The 17,925-nt window shown below is 39.1% G+C and overlaps 1 protein-coding gene and 2 long non-coding RNA genes across 3 annotated transcripts; 2 read left to right on the forward strand and 1 right to left on the reverse strand.

Moving 5' to 3' along the window:
- Positions 1 to 3,003: 3,003 nt before the first annotated feature.
- Positions 3,004 to 6,778, reverse strand: LOC103462346 (hatching enzyme 1.2-like). The gene is made up of 8 exons (XM_081604943.1): positions 6,674 to 6,778; positions 6,194 to 6,269; positions 5,918 to 6,073; positions 5,718 to 5,838; positions 5,305 to 5,483; positions 4,459 to 4,540; positions 3,774 to 3,898; positions 3,004 to 3,182 (listed from the first exon to the last, which is right to left on the reverse strand). Coding segments are annotated over exons 1-8 (807 nt in total). The 5' UTR covers positions 6,740 to 6,778; the 3' UTR covers positions 3,004 to 3,180.
- Positions 6,779 to 9,675: 2,897 nt separating this feature from the next.
- Positions 9,676 to 14,169, forward strand: LOC103462345 (uncharacterized). The gene is made up of 8 exons (XR_014086805.1): positions 9,676 to 10,850; positions 11,053 to 11,481; positions 11,570 to 11,706; positions 11,781 to 12,092; positions 12,185 to 12,411; positions 12,775 to 12,946; positions 13,025 to 13,152; positions 13,295 to 14,169. It is a non-coding gene; the product is annotated as an uncharacterized LOC103462345 (long non-coding RNA).
- Positions 14,170 to 14,294: 125 nt separating this feature from the next.
- On the forward strand, positions 14,295 to 17,407 carry LOC145551043 (uncharacterized). Its single transcript, XR_014086806.1, has 3 exons — positions 14,295 to 15,193; positions 15,375 to 15,512; positions 15,621 to 17,407. It is a non-coding gene; the product is annotated as an uncharacterized LOC145551043 (long non-coding RNA).
- Positions 17,408 to 17,925: the final 518 nt, after the last annotated feature.

The raw sequence follows: 17,925 nt of genomic DNA on the forward strand, positions 1-17,925 counted from the left end.
GAGAGTAAACCAGCTAGCAGCAGCTTTAGCCACAGTTAAGAAAAATGTACACCACTCTGTCAGTGCTGTAACGTTTAGAGATTCACTTTATTTATCAACTTTAATAAAACAGCATTTAAGTGTTAGATAACCGTCATTACTCATTGTCAATCCATCATTCTCTGACTGTGTATATAACAGCCTCCAATCGGAGAGCAAACCAGCTAGCAGCAGCTTTAGCCACATTTGGGAACATATATAAACCGCTGATTGTCAGTGCTCTAACGTTTAGAGGTTCACTTTCTTTATCAACTTTAATAAAACAGCATTTAAGTGTTAGCCGTTATTAGTCATTGTCAGTTTACCATTCTCCAACTGTATTTAAAGGAACCAGCCTCCGATCGGAGAGTAAACCAGCTAGCAGCAGCTTTAGCCACAGTTAGGAAACATAAACACCGCTGCCTTTCAGTGCTGTTGTTAAAAGTTTCACTAAAATCACTTACATCTTCCAACACTGTTGTTAAAAAAAGCATTTTAAATATTGATTTAAGCGCTATCTGCCAAATAATTTACATATTCTGATGTGATTCATAATTTCTCCTTTTGTTTTGTTGTCCATCTTTCTCAACAGTAGCCGACCTAACAACCCACCATATCTGGGATGGTCTTGTTCCTCTGTCCATGGCAGGTTCAGTCAATCAGCTGTGGGACATCTGCTGCCTAGTGAACTGGTGCCAGTCTGCAGTGAACTGGGGCCAGTCTGCAGTGAACTGGGGCCAGTCTGCAGTGAACTGGGGCCAGTCTGCAGTGAACTGGGGCCAGTCTGCAGTGAACTGGGGCCAGTCTGCAGTGAACTGGGGCCAGTCTGCAGTGAACTGGGGCCAGTCTGCAGTGAACTGGGGCCAGTCTGCAGTGAACTGGGGCCAGTCTGCAGTGAACTGGTGGATGTCAAAGACAATGCTATACTGTAGTGAGCAGTTTGAAGCAGAAGTCCCACCATGTGATCCACTGGGTTTTCCCAGCTGAGCACAAACTTCATGCACTTTGTTTCCACAGCAGAATCAAGTGTAACCTGTTAAAAGGGATATAAAGTTGTTATTCCTATGTTATCAATTTTCTACTGCCAAGTCTACAACCGCAGGAAGACAAAGTATAAGAAACTTAACCTTCTAATCATAACATTTGATAAATATTCATTGGAGAAATGTGAAGTTAATGAGCTAATATAGATATATAGATAGCTCATCACATTTCTCCAATGAAACAATCTATCTAGATAGATAGATATCTATATTAAACATCGTTTTCCTCCTCATGTCTCGATCGTAGCAGGAGTTTAACTTCTCAGGACGTGATGGAGTAGCGGATGTTTGGCATAACTTAAGTTTTGGACTTGTGGCTTCAGGTAATGTCGCTACTGAGCGGATATAATACCATCGGGTTTAATACAATCATGCATTTTACATGACGGGTGGCCCCCCAGTCTATACTATAAACATCTGATTAAGATTAGAGCCTAAATACGTTTTATTTCCAAAACAGAAAGGCTACGCAATGTTAACCAGCTAACAAATTACTATTGCTATCCTAGCATAACAACTAACAGCTAGAAAAAACCAAAACACGTACCTTTGTAGTCAAACTGGTGTCAATCAGCGAGGAATTTGTCCAGTTTAGATGATGTTGATGAAGAAATATTGTTTGCAAATAGTGATATATCTTCAAATCATATTTGTGGCAGCAGCTTTAGAGTCCAGAAACAGCGTTAACTACACACACCGGAACTAAAGATACACCGTTTCGAGCCATAACGGAAGTTGTGTGACGTCATGTGAAAAGGGTCTATTTGGTAAAAACTGTGAGCTTTGCTGAAGTAACTAAAGACACAAGTTCAAATCCATGCTGAGAGTGGAACTCCTTCAATCAGGGCTCCTCCGCAGCTCTGATTGGTATTAAGAAAATATATTTAAAATAAGCTAGTTTTAAAATTTAACATGACTTGATTGAAAATAGCCTAATTATAGTTTTAAAATTTATAACTTATTCTGGCCTATTGACCTTTATTTTATCTGTAGTTAAGGCAGATTGTTTGCCAAGATCTTTGATCTGCCCTCAATAAGAAGTTCCAGCTTTTCACCCTGATCTGTTAAAGCCATGAAGCAGCAGGACTTCAGGAGTCCCTGTTTTCACTTATTTAGACAACTGGTGTTTGATCTTGTGAACAAATTGCAGGGAGTTTCTAACTTTAAAAAGGGTCAGAGACAGGTCCTGGTCTAAGCAAAGATACGCCTTATTTGAATAAATTAAATACAAGAAGATTAAACTTTCCACACAGAGTAACAGATCAGATCTTGCCCTTGCAATTTCTCCAAAGATAACTTTGCTGTCCATATCTCTTGTCTCAGGTAATGAATGTGTGTCTAATATTTTGTAGTTTTCTTTTGTATCTTCTCACTTTGTTCTGATTTGGATTAAATTCTGAAATTCTGTGACGTCATTATGCATCGTTGTGTTTTGTCCCAAACGCGCCACCGTCAAGAGAACCCGGGATCCAAACAGGAAGAAGGAGAGCCAGATTCTTTTCTAAATTTAATCACACAAATAATTTTTCCTTAACATTGGCTAAGCAATGTAACGTGATCCTCTGATTGGCTAAGCAATGTAAACGTGATCCTCTGATTGGCTAAGCAATGTAAACGTGATCCTCTGATTGGCTAAGCAATGTAACGTGATCCTCTGCAGCAAGTGATGGCAAAGCGGGGCGTCATCACGACTTTACACAAGTGTGTCTTTACCTCCGCGGCAGAGGCTCCAACGAACCCCTGGGGTTCGATCGAACCCAGGTTAAGAACCACTGAGCTAAAAAATGTGTCAAATCTCTGATTAAAAGTCCAGATTTAATTACATTAAAGCCCACAATGAAAGGATGTCGGCTTCTCACTGGAACTACTGAGTATTCAAACCTTAACCCTAAATAAAAGCTTCATTATAATCAGATTATAAAGAATTCTTCAACAGCTCTAATCATTTTGAATGAAACTTTGTTTTTATTTCCATTATTTTATTTCTTCTCATTTTGCTTCACATTCACATCAGCATTTAATGCTTTTGTAGTTGGCAGCTAAACGCACCAATCCACGCCTCCTTCCTTGGCATGTTCCCATGTCAACAGCTTTGTAGGTCAAAGGTCACAACTGAAGTTTCTGCAAAACAAATTCACTTTAGTGATGGAGCTTTGTTGAACCATTGATAATGAACGTAGGCCGGCTGGTCTCTGACCATCAGTAGATGCTCAGTTAGACACTAATGTTAACAGTACAGGAAGGAAACAGCAGCACGGTGGTAAAGCACTTCTACCACCTCTTTGTTGTGGTTCCTACTTTTCTAAGGGTCAGAATGACCTTCACACAAATCGAACAGGTGACTGTTACTGTTGTTGACAGTAGATGGCAGTCTTGGGATGTGTGTAGACTATTTGTTAGGCTTGGTCAAACCATGCAAGAGACCCTCATATTTGATTATATTTAGGTCATCCATCCTCACCCTTTCTCCCAAATTCCTCATCAAATAAACACAAATCTAATGTTTAGTTATTATCTGGTATGATGTCAGTTTAAAACCCCTAAAGAACAGCTTTATACAAGTTCTAAGCTGAGCTGAGAGCAGACAGGCTTCTTCAGCTCATGTGTCAAACTGAGGAAGAGCCACTTTTTTCTTCCCCTATGTTTAATCACACCACCTAGAGTACAGTGAGAATAATATACTGATAATAGTGTACAATTTATTACACTTACAGCATTTGTAGAGTCTGTTCAGCCTGTCAATATCATTCTGGCTCATCTGTGTGGCCTTGCCAAAGGACACGTTGCTGTTAGGAATGGGCTCCATGGTGGGAAGGTTGTTCTTGGAGAAGGCGTACCTGACGAGAGGCAGGTTCCACACATACAGGTGATCACGCCCAACACTCCCACTCAACTCTTTAGTGGGCAGAAATATCATTAAGGCTAAAATGCTACAACTTAGCCATGAGTCTTCTTTCCAATGTCTAAGTCAGAGTTAGATGTCAGCCCTCCACAGACTCTTTGATTAGGCCTTGAAACGGCTGCTACACTGACGTATTCTAGCCTACTTTGCTTTGGAGAATTAGCTTTCTCCAATATGCATTTTCATGTTTTCTAGTTTAAAGTAGCAGAAATTTAGTGTAGTGTTCTGTGTGTGCATGTGACAGAAATTTCTAATTTTTTTATATTTACTTTTATTAAAGGTCCAACCAAGGACATCAGCCTGTGGCTAGAAAACCTATGTACAAACAATGGTTGCTCTGTTTCTCACATGTAGCATGGTTTAATGTGCCGTCCTTGATTAAATACATTTAAATTGGAAAAAATAATCTGCTGATTTAAAATCTACAATTAAAGAATCAAAATTCACCAAAAATATTTTAAGTGTAGTTAATAAAAAAGCAAATCATTTCTTTACCTCTCATATTGCATGACAGAGTTGTAATCATAAGGAGTTCCCTGGTTCAGGGTGTTAATCTTATAGAAGTTGTACTCCATGCCTACAGAGAATAAAGGAGAGATGCATAGTTGGGTTTGATTGAGCCAGGTTTGTGTGCCTCGGTACACAACTGGTACCGTCCAAACTATGGATCGGATTGAAGTTCAGAGAGAAAAAAAAAGTATGAATACTGAACATGCTGCACATCTGCAGCAGCTCAGCCACTTCTTTACATCATCCTGCTTTAAGACTTCTGCTAAATGAAAACATCTGCATGCTGCAGCACTCTGCATTCATAGCAACAGTGTCTAAAAACAGTCATTACTTTTGTTTGCTCCATGTTTTTCCCATAAGAGTCATTAAAGTTGTGGAGGTCTACAAATTTAAACATTTAGATTTAATGAAAATATACATTACACACAGGCTATGATTAAGTGTAGCATAATGCAAGCAAACATAGTTAAAATATAGTTAAAGAACATCAGGTTGAATTACACCCCATGTTCTAATCTGCCACCTGCTGGTGAAAACTGGAGAACAACTTAGTTTTCTAGTTTGCCTTCATACATCCTGAAAACCTTTCCTTGGTAGCAAATCCATTTAGTTCCTCTGGAACTAAATGGATTTGCTCCCAGTTGGTGCACAGGGGGGAATTTGAGCTAAAAAACCTTTACAGAGGCCTCACTTGGTCACAGTCATGGTGAAGTGAAATAAAAAGATTTTAGAGCTCATCTCAACAATCTTTAAAGTAGAAGGTAGGACTGCCAAGCAACAACCAAGCTCCCATGAACCAATAATGGGCGGTGGATGATGGGAGTGTGTCACCTTCAATGATGTTGTCCCAGTGAACTCTGATGTGGTTGTCCCTGTCGGAGCGGGTCTGCTCGTGGTTGAAGCCCAGGGCGTGCAGCAGCTCATGCTGGACGGTGCTGTGGTACAGGCAGCCCTGGTGGCTTAGAGACACCGTCTGACCTCCACCCACACGGCCCACATAGGAGTAGCAGCTGCAACCACACACTCACCTGAGAAGTCCATTGTAACAGCAGCATCCAACATCCAACACTGCAGCAAACCTGATTTTGACTAACCAATCAGTTTTATACCAGCCCTGCAGACCCCAACCACTAGGCTGATTGGCCAGTCTTTAGGTCATCTGAAAGTGTGGATTTTAGCTCGGCATTTAGAATTACCGCTCTGAACTAGCATTTAATGTAGAAAAAACAAAAAATGAGACGCACCCATTCCTAGATTCAATGCTCAACCATTCATGGTCACCGTTCTGGTAGGGCCTGAAGCGGATGCAGGAGACCGTGGAAAACGACTGCAGCCCACGAACAATGATCTCTCTCTCTCTGTCAGCTGTCACCATCAGGAAACATTGAAATTCCAGACCCATCAGGTACAGGTTCAGTGGGAAAACCAATGAGCTGCTGCTTACAGTAATGGTTGGCAATGTAGTAGGGGATGTAGACGTTCCCATCAGTGTATTTCAACCAGAGGCAACCACTGGAGGTGCAAGGGTCAGCGTTTCTGTCCGCCTCAGACCTTACAGCAATGTCTCCTCCGATGAGGACCGGTTCATCAAAGTCAGGAGCTGCCAGACACAAACAGCTGCAGCTTACATCATCTGGTTGCATGACCAGGATTTTCCTTGGAGTGGATTTTTTATGCAACTGATAAATGGTGAGCATTGCTGACTGGAGTGTTGACCTACTGCGGTCTCTGTTGGCTCTCTCTAGCAGCTCACCCACAGACAGCTCCTGGGAGGTGTCCACCTCCAAGATAGCAACCTCTGTACGAAATAAAACATTTAGATTCTGCTCAAGACCCTTTCAGCTGTAAAAACGAGAAGAGTGCTGCTAATTTCTAACTTACCTTCCTGTCCTCAGTCACCACAGCACAAAAAAGAGAAAAAGGATTGTTATACATGCATATCAGAGACTTTCTGCAGTTGAAACTAGCTTTTGTACAATCAAGTTGTGTTTTAATAATTTTATTAACACATCTACTTCCAAAATATTTTAACAGGTGTTTTATGTATTTATTAAAATATATTTTGTCGTTTCAAAATGTTAAATATCAAGAATTCTTCCTGGCATTAGGAAGATTGCCACCTATATTAACCTTTCTAATCTACTACAGAGCAACAATTTCCAGTTCTGAGCAGCTGCGGCTGCATGCCAGCACTGGACACGTTTACCTGAGCCCAGGAGAAACACAGAAGCACCAGAAACACAAAACACCAAGAGAAAACCTGCATGGTTGCAACAGACCTGTGAGAAACAAAAACATAGCCATAGAATATACAACTGCTGCTTCTGTATGCAAGCTGTCAGCAGTACACAAAGGCATGTTGCTGTTGGATTTGTGGATCTTACCCAAGAGCCAATAACTCTCTGCCAGCAAGGGAGTCGTTTTATACTCACCATCCAGCCAAAGGCAAATAAACATACGAGTAAAAGTGCAAACACTGCAGCACACCTTTATCAGAGTAAGCTGAAGTTTCCTCCCTACTTTAGGTTATTTGCACAGGTGTTTCCAGAACAGGCCGTCAGTGTGGAACATCTTACCCTCCACTGATCACTGACTAATGGCTGATTTTGCTGTTCACACACAGCCTCTGCAGCTCCTTTTTTAAACTTCTCATCAGAAGTTACTGAAAGAGTTTTATTTGATGGACTCTTTCAGTTAGTCCCTTTTTCTGTTTTGCTTCTGTCAGACGTGGTGATTCTGTGATGATACCAACAGTTGCACAGAGGATGCTGCTTCCTCCACACGGCACATGAGCCTGAAACACCTGGAGGAGAAGAATACTCATGTTGCAGTTTCTGGACTTCAGCTCACTGTTCAACACAATCATCCCCCAGCTCCTGGTGAGCAAACCGGCTCCCTTTGGGCTCAACACCCCCTGTGTAACTGGCTGCTGGCTTTCCTCACAGACAGACCCCAGTCTGTGAGGGTTGGGAAAAATACTTCAAGGTCATCTCCCTCAGCACTGGCTCCTCCAGGGTGGTGTACTGATCCCACTGCTCTTCAGCCTGATGACCCATTTGTAAGGATTTGGTTTTCTGTGTTGATTTGAGTTTCTCTGTGTGTTTACCTTAGGTTCTGTCTTGTGAATCTCTGTGATGTCATGTCTCTTTCCCCCTTGATTGTTCCCAACTGTGTCTAGTTCCCTGGATTACCTCCTGTGTATTTAAGTCCACCTGTTGTCTTGGTCTCTTGTGTCCTTGTCTAATGTCTGTCCCTGGTCGTTGTCGCATGTCAGTCGTCTCAGTTGAACTGTGTAGTCCTGAGATGGCGTAGCTCTCGTTTATTCAGTTCTGTACTGTTTGCTACCGGTGCTGAGCCCTAGCCTTCCGCTTTGCTGTGCTGCCAGCTTCCTGAACTGTGTAAGAGCCTATCCTTCATTAAATCATCATTTATCTTCTACTACCTGGGTCTGTCTGCGTTCTACCTCACCACTGCCACGCCCACATCTCTGTGACAAAGTTCTAAGACTTAGTATTGTTCTATGACTTTATATTTTTGTGTTTTTATTATGTAAAGCACTTTGAACTGCCTTGTTGCAGTAGGACATTTACGTCCTACCTGTAAATGTGTGATACAAATAAACTTGACTTCCGTTTCTGTTTTTTCTGTTTTTAGTTTAATTTTTCAGAAAAAGGCTTTATCGTCATACCACTTGTGTCCACTTTCCAATGACTCAAACAGGCACATTCTAACAGCATGTGGTTTAGTCTGGCTGTTTCACAGAGGGTGGGTCCTTCCTTCAGAGCTGTGGTGAACTGAATGTTCCTGACTGATAAGCCCAGTTTTTTGCAACAGAAACAGATGCTTTGTTTGGTTGTGTATTTATTTCTTGTTTTTTCTGTGTCCTGTCCTCCCTGTTGATTGATCCCAGCTGTGTCTAGTTCCCTGATTACCCTCCCTGTGTAGTTAAGTCTACCTGTTTGTCGGGTCCTCGTCATACGTTCGTTGCTCCATGTCGTCCTACCTGTCTGTAGTCTGTTCCTCGTGCTACCCTGTTTGGACTGTTAACGTATTTATCATTAAATCATCATTTTCATTATGACGACCTGAGCCTTGTGCGTCTCCCTCACTGTTCACAAACACAAATCATGACATGTTCAAAATTATATATGTTATAGATGTTTCTAATTTAACAGATGAGCTAATAATAAAAAAAAGATTAATGTTAAATGTTAATTTTAAAAATTTTCTTTTAGGACATTTTGAAAAAGTATGCAAAAAATATGTAATGTGTTCCATGTAAGATCTGCTTCGGTGGTTCAGTAAACAGTATGGCAGCAAAATATTTCCATTGCATTGTCTTTGTTTTCTTTTTAAAGTGTTTTTTCTACATGGTCCAACCATGTTTGTTTGGTTCATGGTAATGTCTTGATTTAGATTTGTGGTTTTGAAGTCAGTTGATTAATTTGGTAAAATTATGAGTTTTACACAACAATGTGACTCCAGAAAACATTGCATGCACCAGACTTCTGCAACACACTCTTCCTCCTTTTTGTTACAACATACAAACATTATACTTGTTTCTGCTTGCTGTGTTATGAGAAGTTGTTGCAGTGGACATTTTCAGAACATCAGAACCTATTGCCCGTGAACTGGTTATTGCACTAAGCTCTACAAATGAACCACATTGCCAAACGTAATCATTAAGTCATTTGTTTTGGTGCTCATCAATATTGTTTTGAATAAATTAAAAAATGACTTGTATGTATTTTATTCTCTTGTTTTACAATAAGTATACCCAGGTGAAAAAAAAGTATACTTTAGTATATTTCAAATATACTTACATTTGTGAAAGTACACTATAAGTATACTTAGTATTAAGTGTACTACCTATAAATATATCTGAAGTATACTAAAAGTATACTTGTACCAATTTAGAAATTAGAACTTTAATCACACTTAAACATAATTGTACCAAAATACACTTTTAATATATTAAATAAAAGTATACTTTAAGTGAACAAAACATATATTTGCCCAAGTGTAAATATACACTTTCTCAAGTATATTTAAAATATATTTTAAATATATTTTGTGTATATTTAAAAATATATGCTCAAAATAGATTTTTTTTTAAATTCACTTACTACTTTAAATTATTAATTTCGCTATGTTTTACATTACATCTCTGTAAATTTTAGGCTAATAAAGTATGCTTTTTTAATTTTCTTTATTTAACCAGGTGAACCTTGTTGAGATCCAGATCTCATTTTCAAGAGGGACCTGGGCAGAAGTCTGCAACACGCAGCAACCTGATTACAAAATAAAACTAATTGATACATATGCAGAAGTATGTCTTTTAGGCACCTACACAGTAAAAAAAATGTGGTGTTAATATTTCAGTGTAAACCTAATTTAATCTAAATAGAGTATTCATATATGGAGTGTAAATCGGCTCTGGTGTTGGAGTTACAAGTCAGAGTAAAATACTACATTCGCACAGTGAAACTTTTGACTCTGTCAATTGTCAATAATGCGCCAGTAAAGATTTTTGTCAACCGCGAAGAGGAGGAGGAGGAAGAAGACGAAGCAACAGTTTTCTGAAATTCGTGAGACGGCTAGTTCCATTTTGGATTCTAAACGGAGTTGTGCTACAGAAAAGGTAAGTACAATAACGGTGTTGGTAACTTATTTTAATATTAATTTTGATAAAGAATGATATTATAGCTTCTGTTGTTATCTATTAAATATGTTCGCAACTATGGACCTTACCACAGGGCCCGCCTTTCATTGGCTAATGCCCATTTTATGTCACAGCGCAGCTATCACGTGCCTTATCATCTCACAAACTCATGCTAATATACGTTGTGGACTACCAGACAGAAAGTTTGGGCACCATGGCTTCATAGTTCTCATTCAGGGTAGCGGGAGAAAGTTGTGTTAGGACGAGAGCCAAGGGATAGCCCTATGCTAGACAAATTGTCCACCTCAAAATATTAACTCAGTTTGTTTCTGAAGGCTGTCAATGTAAGAATACGTAACTGTTATAAATTGTAATAGTATTAATCACCTTATACCATAGCCCCAGGTTCCGTGGGTACTTCGGGGTCTTGGCACCCACCTAGTCATGTTAGCATGGTTAGCACCATGGATGTAGCAGCTAACAGGCGCCATACTGCTTGTACAAATTATGTTTAAGTGTATCGGGAATATGAGCTCAGTTTTCAAATGGCCTTACCTTTGAAGTACATTTATTAACTATTAAAATGTGTCTGTCATGGTTGTTTATTTTTGCTAATCTTTTTTTCGAACAGACCATGCTACTGCGTGTTTTGTTTGGTGGGGAGCAGAAGTACGTGAAACTTTCTGACTAACATTTAATGCATTTGTGAGAGAAGGTTAGTACATTAGTGAAATAATCTCACTACTTTTTTCTTGCATAAGAAACCCATCTTGCATTAAGTATTTTTTTCTTTTCATTAACGTATTAAAATGTTGTACTGGATTGAACTCTCTGGCAATTAGCTACTTATTTCACCCTTTTTTTATCAGCAGTAAATGTTTTCATTTTCACTTCTTTAATATTTCTTTCTGCTTTAGTGTGCCTGAAATGTAACATTCCAGAAGGCCGACAGCAGGATCTGAAGGTGTATGACCAGTCTGATACAGAAGTTGATGTAGATGTTTTTGAAGAAATAATGAATCAGTCACCTGGAACCTTTCGAGTTATGTTGAGCAACAAAGAAGATCCTGGTAATCACTAACAATTCACCAATGTATATAATTCAGAAGCTGGTTTGGGAGCATTAGAGTTCTCCTAAACAGGCTGTTGCTTTATTTTTTGCAGGTGCTGTTCTATCATCATCATCATCATCATCATCATCATCATCATCATCATCATCATCTTCAGCCACATTTGATGATACTATCATTCTGAATTTCACAATGTGTGACCCATCAGAAGAAGAAGCCACTGCTGAAGGAAGTCAGCCTAAAAGGCCATGTCACATAAATTATGAGGCGCAAGCGGTAAGTTATTACATTTAATGTATCATTATTTATGTGCTTTCTAGGCTTTGTGGTTCAACAGTTGTTGTTTTTTTCTTTGAAATTGAAGTTGATTGGAAAAATCTTGACAACAAAGTCTGGTGGTGAGCGCATCATGCAAGAGAATGCAAGAACTAAATGCTTGACAGATGCAACCAGAAGACAGATGATAAACATCCTTACAGCTGTAATGAAAGAAGCACATGGGTAAGATTCATACACTTAGGCTATAAAGAAACATTTTGTTTTGAATTGTTTTTCATTATTTTTTCAAACGTCAGTTTAGTGTCTCATTGTTGGATCAGATCTTCAGATCATCCCCTCCTAAAAGCGTCAGTCATGTACGCTCAGGGGATCGTTGCCCTATTTCCCTATCTGGAGGACCCGTTTTCAAAACATGGCAAGTAAAAGGGTCTTAGCAACATTAAGCATATATATTTACCTTCAAAGATGTTTATGAAATGGTAAGTCTGCTTGTACTTATTGACATAGGAGCATTACTATGATCCACATAGCGGTTCAGGATACCTTGCATGGCGTTTAAAGACCATTCAAAGAAAAACTGCAGAGGACAGAGGAAAGGGGTGCCTCAGGTAGCAAATCTCCAAAAAGTTAGTTTTCTCAATAGTGAATATATGTAAAGTAATGTAAAATCTGTGGCTGAGAGAAACTTTTTTTTTTTTAGGTGGTGGACCAGGCCATGGTCAATCCGGGGTTTTCACTGCTGACAAAGTGCTGTGAGATGAGGAAGTGGAAGCAGCTATTGCTGTTTGGAAACACTCTGCTGATGATGACACGGTCCGTGAGAAGATGAAGGCAACCTTCCACTACCGTCATTCAATGGTCAGAGATGGAAAGAAAGCATCAAATGTCTTCTCTGTCTTTCCACGGTTTCTGGCCACACCAGGACTGGTAAGACAGCTTTATCTCTTGCCACTGAATATTTTAGTAGTGTAACAGTCACAGGAGTTTGTCCTGTAACCTGTGTATTACCAGTTTGAACCACAACTCTTTCTAAACTGTTACCTCCTTGGGTAAGCCTTGCCTGCTGGTGGTGTTCAGAAAGCCCGGTGGCACAAGCATGTGGCAGCATTGCTTATGTCAGTCTTCCCTTGTGCAACTGTGGCTACAATGTAGCTCACCAGCATCAGCATGTGAATGACTAAATGTGGTGTAAATCACTTTGGGGCCCTCTGGACTTCATAAAGCACTATACAAGTACAGGTCATTTACAGTCTTCTCACTGTGTGAAATGCTTTTATTTATGCATTTCAGGTAGAACAAGATTTCAGACTCCTGTTTGGCGAAGGCACTGCCAACAAATTTTTGGAGAAGTGGCCCACCTGTCTCAAATCCAAGGTTATAAAGGAAAGCCATGGCCTGGTATCCACCACTGAACTCTTGGATTTATTGCGGAATGCAGAGTTGGCTGCTGAAGCTGAGAATGGTATGTTGGTCCTCTAGGTAATTGTGACAAATTCATATGTTAGTGGGATGATGGTAACCTGAAGCTGTTGGTCTGTAGGTTGGGATAGTGACATGTCTGCTATTTTGCTTCTGCTGCATCTGCTACCACCATCTGGACAAGGACGAAGGATGCCGGGTAAGATGTCTGCATCTCAAGCAGTGGATCACCTCATCAGGTTTCTAAAGGTACTGCTAAACAGTTTAAACATAAAAATGCATAATTCAGTCTCTTCATTTTTACAATTCAAGATTTGATTCTGTCTGATCTTCATTCAGAAATTTGTCACTAAATACTTTTGTCATGTTTTTATTTATTTTTTTAATGTAGGTTGGAACCAGTGTACAGCAGCATCTTGACAAAATCATGCAACGTACCCAGCCCTACCTCCTGGCCCATGGATCCATCCAAAGCAGTATTCACGCATTCTTCATTGTGATTGACAACTACGCCATTCCATGTAAGGCAACATGTTCAGCTGGAGGTCTTGATGAGCTCTTTAAGGCCCATTATGTGTTTGGTACGTCATACCATTGACCAACTTCTTCACCTTTCTCAAAACAACTGATGTTGGAAGAACAAAGGAAACACCCAGAGTTGCTGAGTTGAGAGCAAGAATGCTCCATTAGTGTGACATATGTACAGTACCTTTTCATGAACATTGCTATGCTTATAAAGTTACTAAAACAATGCAAGGTTTTGTTGTTTGATGTTAACCATCTATGTTGCATGCAAATGACACTGCTCTCTTTGTTGTCCCATATTGCTATCTTTGGTGAACATTGTATTAAACTGACACTGTTACAGTGATTATGTGACTGGATCATAAAGTTGAATAAATATTGTCACTGTGAACGTATAACTTTGTGATTATTGTGATTGGTAGGTTTTATAAAAGCCATATAAGTTGTAGCATTATATGATATAAGTGTAAAAAAAAGGGAGAAAAGATAAAAAAAAACCACAATAAAGTGTAAATGTTTAAGTAAATTTAGTGTAAAATTAACTCCATAAAATAACAGTATTACACTGTAGAGTGTAAACAATAGTGTTAAATAATTTAACTCACTGACTTGGTTGTCTTTGACACTGGCTATAGAGTACATTTTACACTATTTTCGAGTGGGACCAAATGTTATCTGAAACGGAGTTAAATTCAACTCTATAGGTGTTAAATTGACTCAGTTTTTTACTGTGTATAAAGTACTTTTAATGTAATTTTTAGGCATACTTTTTAAGCACCTAAAAAGTATGTCTTTTTGGGTGCCTTAATAATCTTTTACTATTTTTGTTAACATTGCAAAGAATAAAAAAAATTATAATAGTGATGTAATGTTGCTTAAGAAAGTACCCAATCCACTTTCAGATATAATATCCATCCATCCATTCATTTTCTTACACCCTTGTCCCTTAGTGGGGTCAGGAGGGGTCAGATAGGATATAAGATCTATAAATCAACGGCATTAGCTCCAGTTCACATTCTAGACCAGATGGTGGAGGTATTGCACACTTTCATTTTTTTATTTATTTTTTTAAACGCCATAAAGAAGAAAAAACTTGAATGCAGGGAAGATAAGCGCTGTTCAAATTTGCCATTTTTACTGCATAATATTGTCTTAAAAGTAGAGAGGGCCTTGACAATAGTTACTAATTTTGGTCAATTCAAGCTGGTGACGTCCTAGTCCGAGTTAGACGACAACACAACGGGACAACAACCAATGGAAATGAAATGTGTGTCACAAAAGGAGCCCAGAGGGACGAAGGCTGCTAAGTGTTGCTAGCTGGTGGCAAGTTTGCTTATTAATTATCTTCATTTAATTATAAACAGTGCAGTAAAGATATATAACTTACTTTGGTTTCTTAAATAATTATTTTATCAATTTTATTGTGACTTGTATGATTATTACTATAGTAATCATTCAGCTTCATGTTATAACTGCATTGAGGCTGTTTGTTGCGACTTATACTTTAATTCATAAACTAACCTGGTTTAAATTAAGCTTCATAAGACAGAGAGACTTTGATATTGTGAGGTGGTTGTTGTTCTAACTCGTTCATCAATGGTTTTATCTTCAACATATGTTTGCAGTCTAAGCAAATGAAGATGAAATATGAAGCCAGAGAAAACAGGTGTTAGGAAACTAAAGACTTTTCTGTCTCAGAAGAGGCTCTAACTCCACCAGATCACCAACCAGCTCTGAGGATGAACCTTCACATCGTCTTCATGATGTAAGTTTGTTTTTGTTTTTTTAATGAGGAGCTAGCTACATTTTCAACAACAAAAACTGCTGTGTTACCAACACCAAGTGCTTAATAAACATGATTTGATTTAAAGATAACTGGACAGAATTTTCCCCCTTGTTAATTTAACATTTCTCTTTCATACATTTTATTTGTTGTTGGCTTTCAGGGCCCTGTGATGGACTGGTGACCTGTCCAGGGTGAACCCTGCCTCTCATCTGATGGCTGCTGGAGATGGGCACCACCAGCCCCCCTCACCACCCTGCAAGGATCAGTGTGTTCAGATCATGGATGGAAAGATTTTAAGGTAGTTTGTCTCCTTAAGTCCACACTTAAAACAGCTTCATAGTTTATGCCAACATCAACTGATTCTATGACATTGCTGACTATTTTTTTCTACTTCTAACATAAACAGGCAAAGAAGACACCCAGAAATGTTTTTCCACCCCAGGCATCCGGTCCCAATCATCAGTTCTGATGACATTTTCAAGAAAGAAATGTTTATACATGCACTGGGTCACTATGACTTGAAAAGTCAATAGGAAATTCAGGATTTGCCAAGATGTGGAAAAAGTTGTTGTGTTTTAAGTATTTAGACTGATAGGAAGCAGGTGTTAAAGATTCCTGGAAACTTTCATATCTGTCCGCCATGAAGTGAGCCAAGAAATCTGTTTCAGCCAAACAGCCTGGATTGGTTGAGAACACTAGACACACATAAAGCAGCCAGGCTCTAGTATAGATGCACCCTGCTCTATGTAAGAGTTGTGGGTTCTGAGAGATGTGTGTGACTATTGACCTTGTGTATGAAGCAGGTTCACTAGAAGAACCCTTCACATTGGCTCAAATAAAACAAACAAAAACCGAGTCTCGAATGATGATTTATCTTTATTTGCCTCTACAATACAATACGATAGCTACTCTCTACAATAGCTATCAAAACTAATGGTACATAGGTTTCAATATACTTCATTATGTGACAGTTTTATCCTGTGGGGATAAGAGAAAATTCACAATGATTTTAAACATGTTTAATCACTCCTTGTTTTTAAAAGTGATTGTAGACAAATGATTGCAGGTGATGTAGTCAAGGGTGTAGATCCCACCTCATTATTGGGGGGAACCATAAACAGGAAAAGACCAATTTTGGGGGGGTCGGCAAAGTTACAGTGAAATGTAGCGTAAAATGTGGTTTAAAGAGTTTTTAAACCACATTCAAGCTGCAGGACCAAAAATGACTAGTAATGCACATCAAACGTGTTTTTCTCAGTAAGTAACCTATTGAGAAATAAAACAAAAATTCAAATGTTGCTACTTTACAAGTTTTGTTCAATCTGATTGATCTAATCTCTTTACAAAATTTACAACATTTTAAGGTTCTAAATAAAAAAGCTTTAATGAGTAACTGCTCTTAATAAAATTCCTCATAAACATTGATTTATTGAGCTTGCTCCCAATACAAGTTATGGACTATTTAAATTATAACTTAAGTTGCTTTATTGTTGAGCCTTTTTTAATTTTACCATGTCCTGGGTGACGGAGAAGAAACAGGTAGATAGAAAAGAATATCTGGTGGGTATTATAACTTAAACGTAAAATTTTAAGCACCAGGGTTTATATAGAAAAATATTCAGATTTTATTTTGTGGTTTTAAAGGTTCTATGTTGAAGACAATGATAAATACAAGTCCTTCTAAAAAAATTTGCATATTGTGATTTATAAGTTCATTATTTTCCATAATGTAATGATAAAAATTAAACTGTCATATTTTAAATTCATTGCACACCAACTGAAATATTTCAGGTCTTTTATCGTTTTAATGCTGATGATTTTGGCAAACAGCTCATGAAAACACAAAATCCCTGTCTCAAAAAATTAGCATATTTCATCCGACCAATAAAAGAAAAGTGTTTTAATACCAAAAAAGTCAACCTTCAAATAATTATGTTCAGTTATGCACTCAATACTTGGTCAGGAATAATTTTGCAGCCTTCAATGCAGCATGGAGGCCATCAGCCTGTGGCTCTGCTGAGGTGTCATGGAGCCCAGGATGCTTCGATGGCCTTAAGCTCATCCAGAGTGTTGGGTCTTGGTCTCTCAACTTTCTCTTCACAATATCCCACAGATTCTCTATGGGGTTCAGGTCAGGAGAGTTGGCAGGCCAATTGAGCACAGTAATACCATGGTCAGTGATTTTGGCACTGTGAGCAGGTGCCAGGTCGTGCTGAAAAATGTAATCTTCATCTCCATAAAGCCTTTCAGCAGATGGAAGCATGACATGCTCCAAAACCTCCTGACAGCTGCTGCATTGACCCGGCCCTTGATAAAACACAGTGGACCAACACCAGCAGCTCCCCAGACCATCACTGACTGTGGGTACTTGATACTGGACTTCTGGCCTTTTGGCATTTCCTTCTCCCCAGTCTTCCTCCAGACCTTGATTTCCGAATGACATGCAAAATTTGCTTTCATCCGAAAAAAGTACTTTGGACCACTGAGCAACAGTCCAGTGCTGCTTCTCTGTAGCCCAGGTCAGGCGCTACTGCCGCTGTTTCTGGTTCAAAAGTGTCTTGACCTTTGACCTGGGGAATGCGGCACCTGTAGCCCATTTCCTGCTACAGGAAATGGACTACTTTCCTGCTCTGGAGCAGGAAATGGGCTTCCTGCTCCAGAGCCACCATGCGCCTGTGCACGGTGGCTCTGGATGTTTCTACTCCAGACTC

The sequence above is a fragment of the Poecilia reticulata genome, chromosome 3 (assembly GCF_904066995.2).
Source record: "Poecilia reticulata chromosome 3, P_reticulata-male-v2, whole genome shotgun sequence".
Taxonomy (NCBI): Eukaryota; Metazoa; Chordata; class Actinopteri; order Cyprinodontiformes; family Poeciliidae; genus Poecilia; species Poecilia reticulata.

What these genes read in the sequence shown, in the direction of transcription:
- LOC103462346 (XM_081604943.1), bottom strand. Translation starts at nt 6,739, where the DNA reads ATGCAGGTTTTCTCTTGGTGTTTTGTGTTTCTGGTGCTTCTGTGTTTC. An exon ending in GAGAGCCAACAGAGACCGCA is followed by an intron (nt 6,074 to 6,193) that starts GTAGGTCAACAC and finishes TGTGTCTGGCAG; the next exon opens with CTCCTGACTTTGATGAACCG. An exon ending in CTGGGACAACATCATTGAAG is followed by an intron (nt 4,541 to 5,304) that starts GTGACACACTCC and finishes TATTCTCTGTAG; the next exon opens with GCATGGAGTACAACTTCTAT.